Below are 8,404 nucleotides of genomic sequence, written 5' to 3'. Positions count from 1 at the left end.
CTCTCCTCCCCGCCCTCGGTGGGCCCGGCGGGGTTGGGAGGCCGGAGCGCGCTCGGGAGCGGGCCCCGCGTCCCCGGGGCAGCGGGCCCGGGCGTCCTCCCGCGGTGATTGAACGAGCGGAAGGGCTTGGGGTGCCCGGTGGGGCTGGGGGAGCCGGGCACGGCTCCCTCCGCTTCCGAGCTCCGCGGGTGGACCCCGGCCCCGGGGTGGGGCGGTGGCCCGGGCCCGCCCCGCCCCGACCCCGCCCGGAGGGGGCGGCGCCCGGCCGGCCGGCGCTCCCGCCTGCCCGGGGCCTGGGAGCCCGGTGCAGCCTGCCGGGAAGCCGGGCTGGGCTGGCTGGGTTCCTGCCCCTGTCGGAAGATAACGCGCGGAGCCTGATTTATGGAGCTCGGCCCCGCCGGGCGGGCGGCGCGCCCCGCTCCTCCCGGGCCGAGGGTGCGGGGAAGGAAACGCCTCCCTCCCGGGCCGCCGGCTGAGGCTGAGCTGGCGCGCGGCGTGCACGGGCTTTGCCGCCTCCGGGAGCCCGCCTTCGGGCCCTGGCCCAAGTCCACCAGCCCTCCAGGTACCGACGAGGCAGGGCCAAAGGACCCGCTGGGTGGACTCCTGGGATGGAAAGCAGATTTCCTCACACCGTAGTCCTACTGGAACTCTTGCACTCCGCTGCAGAACCCATCACGGTGCGAAAGCGCCTCTCATGCAGCCAGCTGGAGACCCGCCTCCACCTCCGAGGCCTAGCCGGCACTGGCCCCAAACCCGAGCCCTCGGCCACACCCTAGCGGTGCCCTCCAGCTAGGCAAATGCTAGACACACTTAGGACGCTCGGGGATCGATCTTTTGTTGTTTTTTTTTTCCTTGCTCTTTTTTTTTTATTATTCACAAGACTGAGATTGTTTAAATGTCATAACTTATATGAAAATAAGCTACATTGAAATAAATTAAACACAACAGAGATGCGCTTCAGATATGGCTCGGATGGGAGGTGCCATCCCCAGGACAGAAAGCCAGGCAAAAGCAAAACAAAGCAAATTTCCAAGCTGCCCAACAATGTCTGCTTTGCGACCAACTCAAAAAGGCCAGAATGAAAATCAAAAACAGAAATCAGCGTGAACCCCAGTGTTCGCTCCGTGATGGCACGGTTACCTTGGGGGGACGTGTGGGAAGGTGGCTGGCGGCAGGAGCGGCGGAGGGGTTGTTTGCTTCTGGGCTGCGAGGGGAGGGCGGTACTGGGCAGGCTGGTCCTCTAACTTTCAAAATACTGCGGCTGAGACCCAGTCTATAGAGATATCTATGTACAAAGTAGGATAGTATAATAAATATTTAGTGTATCTTCCGGTGCGGCTGTAGCCCCTTCGAAAGCAGTCTTTCAAGCTTGTTTAGGGAATATACTCTCAATTTTCTTGCTTTGTCCGCGTCTGGGGTGCGTGACTGAGGTTTGCTTCGGCCACTGGGGCCCACCGTGGGTTCCCCCGGGGTGCTGGGGCTCCCCACGGTCACCGGCCGCCCTGGCCCTCCGTGGTGGCCGAGGCCCTCAGGGCCGGGCCTGCTCCAGCTGCTGGTGCTGACTTCTGATGGCGAACCTGCTGACGTGCACGGGGATGGGGACCACGATCTTGGGGTTCCGCGAGGGTTCCCCGGTCTTGGAATTCGCATTGCCTGCCTTCACCCGTTTCCACTTGGCCCGGCGGTTCTGGAACCAGATTTTCACCTGCACCTCGCTGAGTTTGAGGGCGTGAGCGATCTGCGAGCGCTCGGTCAGGGAGAGGTACTTCTTGCAGTGGAACTCCTTCTCCAGCTCCAGCAGCTGCTCGCTGGTGAACGCAGTCCGCCGCCGCCGGTTCTTGCCCGTGGACGTGGTGCTGCCCGCCGCGCCGCCGCCGCTCGGCGGGGTCTCCTCCAGCGCGTGGCCCGGGTCTTCCTCCTTGTGGGCCGCCTGGCCCGGCAGATTGTCATCCGAGCTGTAGTCCACATCGCTCTCCAAGGAGAAGCTCTCCTCCTTGCTCTTGGGGTCATCTTCCACCTTTGACTCGTCTTTCCCTTGCCCTCGGACAGCCCCGACTGAAAGCAGAACCAAACGGCGTTTTATTACATTTCTCACGGTGGCCTTCCTCACCCCTGGCCACCGCCCCCCGGGCGCCTCCCGCACTTAGCGGATTGTCTTTCCATGACATTAACACATCGCGGTTTCCTGGCCTTTGAGGGGCCGGGGGAGGGGGCGAGCGAGCGTGAGAAAGCTCAAAGGAGAGGAGGAGACCGGGTAGGCGACGACCCTTTGCCCAGAACCATCACTCAAGGGGCAGCCGCGCCTCGGGCGCAGCCTCGGGGCGCCCGCTGCTCCCGGGGAAGGAGCAGGCTGGGGGAGCCCGGGAGGGCGTCCCCTTTGTCCCCGGGTAGCCTTGGTGGGTGAGGTGAGGGTTCTCATCCAGCCAGCCAGGTAGGGCGGCTGCCTCGGCGGGGGAGGGGGGGTATCTCTGATACGGTTAGGAATGACCATAGCCTTAGAAGTTCCCGATAAACAACCACGCACACGCACGCACACGCGCGGCACTGCCTCTCCAAGCAGCAAACAGCTCTGCAAACAGCAAACCCATCCAGCCAAGGGGTTTAAGTTTGGACACCCCGAGCACACGCACAGCGGAGCCCCGCAACTCAACAGGCCTCTCCCCCCCCCCCCTCCGGGCCGCCCTGGGTCCCAGGTCCCAGCGGATGGCGAGCGGGAGCGTGTGGGGGGGGGGCGCGGTAGGGACAAACGCGCCGCCCCGGAGCAGCAGCTGGCTGGCGGGGGGTGGGGTGGGGGGAGTGCGAACGCCCACCGGGCCCTGAAAGCCCCCTCGGGGCCCCCACCCCCGGGAGGCCGGCTGAGCCCTTCAGTGATCCCCGCGGGGGGTCGCCCCCGGGGGTCCCCGCGGGCACCCGGGGCGGGCCCGCCCCCCCTCCCCCAGCCCGCCCCGTGCCCGATCCCGGGCCGCGCGCGCCGCCGACTCACCGAGCGACGCCTGCACCGCCTCGGCGGCGGCGGAGAAGGCGAGCAGCGAGCCCTCCTTGGCCAGGAAGCCTTTGCCGTCCTCCGGGTCGGCCTGCAGCGCCTCCGCCTTGTCGAAGTTGGCGCCGCCGGGCAGCGGCTGCGGGGCGAACTTGCGGGCGGCCGCCGCCTCCGGGTGCTGCGGCGAGGCGGCGGAGAAGCCGCCGGGCAGCGTGGCCATGAGGGTGGAGGTGAGCGCCATGCCCTGCGCCAGGCTGGAGCAGAAGCCGGCGGGCAGGCTGGGGATCTGGTGGTGCGGGTGCGCGGGCGGCAGCGCGGGCTGGGGCAGCGCGGGCGGCGGCGGCGGCGGCGGCGGCAGCACCACGGGCCGGTAGGGCATGAACATGGGGTAGCCGGTGTAGACGAAGTGGCCGGGGCTGGGCTGCGGCGGGCTGCCGATCAGCGAGTCGATGCTGAAGGCGGTGCTACTCCCCAGCGGGCGCTGCATCATCATCAGCGACGGCGGGAACGCTGCGCTCATAGACGCGCTCGGGGGAGGCCGCGGAGAGCCGAGCAGTCCCCGCGCCCGGCCGCCGCCGCCGCCGCCGGGGAGCCCGCCGGGGAGCCCGCCGGGGAGCGCCCGGCCCGGGCCCAGCGCGATCCGGAGCCTCGAGCCCGCCGCCCCTCAGTCCCGAGCTCGGGGCATGCCCAGCGGGCGCGGGTGCGGGCGGCGCGCCGGCCGGGAGCGGGGGAGGGCCGCCCGGGCCCCGCGGGGGGTCGCCGGAGCCGCGCGGCCCGCTGGCTCGCCCGTCGGAGCCCGCGCGCGCGTCGCGGCCGCGGCCCCGGGCCCACCTCGTAGCGGCCGGTCCCGGCGCCGGGCGGTCGGTCGGCCGGCCGGTCGTCCGCGCGTCGCCTCCCGCGGGCCGCTGGGGAGCGCGCGGAGCCGGCGCACTCGTCTCCGGCGGGCGCCGCCAGCACCTTTAAATCGCGCTCTCTTTCTCATTCACATTTTGCCTGCCGCTCGGCCCCGCTCGCCTCACGTGGGCCCGACCGCCGCCGGCCATTGGCTGCTGGCCGGGGTGGGCGGGGCCCGCGCGGGGACCGCCCCCTCCCGCCCCGCGGCCCGGCGGTGGGGGAGCGGGCGGCGGGCGCCGCCGTCGGAGCGCGCGGGCCTCCGAGCTCGGGCGCCGGGACCGAGCCGAGCCGACCGGAGAGGGGGACCGCGGCCGCTCCCCGGGCTGGGCGCCCGAGGCGGCCTCGAGGCCTCCGGGGGACTCGGGGCGGAGCCGGCCGCGTTCTCCTTCCTTCTATAGGGGCCGAGCACCCAGCCTGCCGGGGCGCCGGGGGCTCCCGCGGGGACCGGGCTTCCCGCTCGGTGGCCGGGGGTGCGGAGCGGCGTCCCGCCGGGGGCCCGTCCGGTCCCCGGGGCGCCGGCGGGGAGCTGTCAGCCCGGCTCTTCCCCGGATGGCTCGCGGCGCCCCCCTCCCTCCCACCCCACCCCACCCCCCGGCGCTGACGGCGGGACGGGGCACTTGCTCCCCGCTCCCCCCTCCTCCCCTCCCGCGAGCGAGCCCTTCTTCTCCTCGCTCACGACGTTCCCATCGCAGCACCTATTTACCCACCTCGCCGGCGCACACCAAAATAACCACCAGATAATTGTGATAATAAAGCGAGTCCTTGATCCGCTCCGTCCGGAGGGAGGGGGGGGAGTGGCTCGGCCTCCGGAGCGCGGCGCGGGAGCCGAGCCCCGCGAAGCTTTATGGTGTTTGCTCAAATAAAAGCCGCGTTTTGTAAATAGGTGCTAATTAAGCACGTTGGGAGCCCGGCGAGCGCTCGCCCCGGCGCCCGCCCGCCCCGCCGCGGCTCGGGCTCCGACGCGCGGGCGACGACTCCGGGGCGCACGCACGGTTCCACTTTGCAGACCGCAGGATGGAGCCGATCCCCGCAAGGTATTTCCTACCCGGTTCTCCGCGGCGGGGAAGAGCAGCCGGAACTGGGGAGTCGTGGAGGTGGGGTGGGGGGCGGAGGCGGGAAAGCCAGGTGACTCGGATCCCTCCCTCTTGTTAGAATGAACTTTCAGCTCTCCTGGTCCTGTATTTCATTTTATTTTATTTTAAAGGACTCGTTTCCTGCCAGGCGTCTGCGCCAAGCGCGCCAGAGCGCGCGGGGCTTCCACGCACCGCCAGGGCCGGGGTCGGGTCACACACCACCCCCCCCCACCCCCGCACCGGCCGACAGCACCCTGACGGGGAGAAGGAGGGGAGGGCATTGTGGCACCGGCCATTGACAATCAGCTCACGCCGGGGAGCTAGTGGTTGGGGAGTTGGCCCGTGTTGGACGTGTGTTATGTATCACTTGCAAGCACCTTTAATTGGGAGATAAAGACCAATCGATCTTTATGAATTTATCGACTTGTTTCTTCGAGGCTCTTCTTTCTCGTTCTTTCTCTTTCTCTCGCTCTAACCCCCAGACCTCTGGGGTGCGTCTTCATCCCAGAGCACCTCCTCAGCCTGGAGTCCGGGTGGAGACCCAGAGCTCCAGGTTGGGCCCTGGGAAGCAGAGGGGAGCGTGCGTGCGTGCTGGGCGCCGGGGGGGTGGGGGGCGCGGAGCGGCCTCGCCGGCCCGCGGGGCTCCCTCCTCCTCCCCCTCCAGGCCTCTTCTCCCCTCCCTCCCCTCCATCACCCGGACAAAGACGTCTGGAGCGAGCGCGTTTCCCCACTCGGAGCTGCTGTAATAGCTCGGGCAGCAGGCGGTTTGAAAGGAATTCATTAGGACTCCTCCGCCGTGGCGGCTTGCGCTCCCTCCCAACCCCGACCTGGAGGTGGCGCGGGCCGGGATCCGCGGGGAAGGAGGTGGCTGTGGGTTCCCCAAAGTCTGCGCCCTCATCCGCGCGCCCCTTCAGAAGAGAGGGCAAGGGGGAGGGGCGGAAGACCAGGGCACAAGGCTGATTTCTTCATGAGCATAATAAATACGCCCGCTTGTTAGGAGTTAGTTACAGTGACCTCCCCCTACCCACCCGTCCAATACCAAGCACAAACCCGTCTTTGGTTTACAGGGACAGCTGGGCCCCCTTCCCCGCGCGCGCGTGGGTCACTGCCCTGCCCACGTCTCCTGCTCCTCCTTTAACTTTGGGCCGATTTGCTATCCACTTTCTATTACCTAGAAAATATTATTCTAGGGACTTCCACCGCCTGATTACCCTCAGAGAGATAGATTCTTCTGGATTTTTATTTTTTTTTTTATGTTTTGCGATTCTGCATTTAAAGTTCAGCGAGGAGCTTTGGTCCGGTGGAATGATAGCTACACTGGAGATAATTTGCTGGCGTGTTACTCGCACCCATCCCTTGCCGTGGAAAGTATTGACTGCAGGGGTTATAATGCTAATCTTCTTTTATTAGTGAGTTCAGATAATGTTCATCAATGTGAATTTTATTTACTGGCGTGCTTTTCTCGGATGCAGTGCAGCACTATTTCCCCATCTAAGGCTTAACTGCTTGGCAAACGGCTGCCCCCGTCCTCAAAGGCCCCTGGCCTTCCGCCGTGACTAGCAGCGTCCATTCTGGGCACCCCGGGCTACCTTGCAAAGTTTTCCCGGTGCGCGGACTGCGGATGACGACGACGCCTTCTCGGAGTCCCCGGCTCCGCCAAGAGATTTATGGGCCGGGAGCGACAGGTACCCGGCTCGCACATCCTTTCCCCTGCCCAACCAGCTTAGCTTCCCCCTGCCCCGGCCAGGGGGACCGCACGCACCCCACCTGGCTTTACGAGCCCCGCCCCCTCCAATTAAGAAAGAAGCGGAATGCGGGGCGCAGGAAAGGGAGAGCGGCCCCCTCGATTCCATTGAACTCCTGCGAACTTGCATTTCCACGGGCAGTCACCATCCCAGTGAAGGTAACCCCACGCCGGGGCACTGACTATCGCCCAGCGAGCGTCAGGATGGGCGGATGAAGCCTCTGGTCAAAGTGATGGCGATTGTTAAGTTGGCTCCACGCTTCGGAGCCGTGCGCAGGCGGGCGGGTGCAGGTTGAGTGTAGAACAGGACGGATACCAGTGAGTGAACGCTCATTCTAAGGCCAGCCAGAGGAGCCAGGACCACCTTGCACTTCTGGGGGGGTCGAGGGGGGCGCCCCGAGATTCTGTGCAGAGCTGGAAGTCTACCGCTTCACTGGCTGAACTCTCCCGCCAGCGGCCCAAACCCAGGCGAAGGCTGGCTTCTCCGGCCACCGGGGCTGTTTTAATTCATGGAGACTTTCAGTGGTCAGATCATTTGGTCAGTGCCACAGTTCTCGCTCTTGGCAGTAGTTGGAAAATAACTTGGGATGGGTTTTGTTTAGGAGAAGGCCATGGGGATTCACACTTAGCTAATCCAGAACAGTGCTCCCTAGCCCAAGACGTGCTTACAAAGGGGTGCTTGTGTAAAAGCCCCCATCAGACACACCAATTTGCAGGCAGTAGAAAGCACTGAAGCCTCATCTTTTTAAACTATTTTATTCAACTTTTTTTTTTTTTAATCTGAAAGCCCAAAATAGACTCCATGTGGTTCTAAGTGAAGTCAGCCCTGGGCTGGCTTTGAAATCGCTCCTGCAATTATGTAAAAGAGCCATTCACCAACAAGACAGAATTAAAAGGGATCTCACCCGCTTCCCTTTCCTTGCCAACCTCTCCTGTTTGGCTTTTCAAAGCACTTCCAACACGATGTCTTTCTCCAGGACAAAAGGCAGAACAAAAAAAGTCCCCAAACTTGTAAATTGAACGTCAAGGGAACTTTAAACAATTTAAAGCCCATAAATAATGATAAAGGGAACTGGCAAAAAAGGCAAACCCATTCAATTAATAGAGTTTCCCAAGCAAAGATCAAGTGGTGTATAAAATGAAAGTCTTTGGTTTCTTTATTCGGCTTTTTGACCATGCAGAAAGCGGGGGGTGGGGGGGTGGGGGGGTGGGGGGGAGCGAAGGCGCCCAGGAGCAGAAACACTTTGTGAGGCTCTGTGTGTCTGCGATGTTCTTCTGTAGAAACTTTCCTTTCTGCTCCCCACCCTCCAAGTAGCAGACATCAAAAGCAACTACAATCCAGAAACTTCCAGTAGGGATTTTTTTGGGGGGTGGGGGGCATTTTCTCAGGGGAGTGAGAAAATATGTTCTGCAGGCCTGAAGGCCGAGAAGCGTGACCTTCGCACCTGCCTCGAGCTACCCCGCGCCCCCCCTCGGAGGAAGGCACGTTCTCATGGCCCTGTGGACTGGGGACCTGGAAGGCTGCATGGTCTGGAAGGAAGACCCTGGGGCCGAGGCTGCTCCCGGTGTGCCCAGGAAGGTGCTCCCCCAAGATGAGTGGCCTAGACGCCGGCCTGACTGGGGGGGGGGCTTCCTCTTCAGGCCGCCGTGGTGTTGGGGGGGGGCTGGGGTGAGGCAAGGCGGGCGGCCCGCCGAACGCCTGCAAAAGAGCAA

General features: G+C 64.5%; 1 protein-coding gene across 1 annotated transcript; it reads right to left on the bottom strand.

The window, feature by feature from the left end:
* Window positions 1–1,516: 1,516 nt before the first annotated feature.
* Gbx2 (gastrulation brain homeobox 2) lies at window positions 1,517–3,541 on the bottom strand. The gene is made up of 2 exons (XM_048344474.1): window positions 2,984–3,541; window positions 1,517–2,055 (listed from the first exon to the last, which is right to left on the bottom strand). Exons 1-2 carry the CDS (start codon window positions 3,498–3,500, stop codon window positions 1,529–1,531), a joined length of 1,044 nt encoding a protein of 347 aa, XP_048200431.1. The 5' UTR covers window positions 3,501–3,541; the 3' UTR covers window positions 1,517–1,528.
* Between the last annotated feature and the right edge of the window lie 4,863 nt (window positions 3,542–8,404).

The sequence above is a fragment of the Perognathus longimembris genome, chromosome 4 (assembly GCF_023159225.1).
Source record: "Perognathus longimembris pacificus isolate PPM17 chromosome 4, ASM2315922v1, whole genome shotgun sequence".
In the NCBI taxonomy this organism is placed as follows: domain Eukaryota; kingdom Metazoa; phylum Chordata; class Mammalia; order Rodentia; family Heteromyidae; genus Perognathus; species Perognathus longimembris.
This window is presented reverse-complemented; position numbering and strand designations above follow the sequence as displayed.

What these genes read in the sequence shown, in the direction of transcription:
- Gbx2 (XM_048344474.1), bottom strand. Translation starts at nt 3,500, where the DNA reads ATGAGCGCAGCGTTCCCGCCGTCGCTGATGATGATGCAGCGCCCGCTG. An exon ending in GGCGGTGCAGGCGTCGCTCG is followed by an intron (nt 2,056 to 2,983) that starts GTGAGTCGGCGG and finishes TTCTGCTTTCAG; the next exon opens with TCGGGGCTGTCCGAGGGCAA.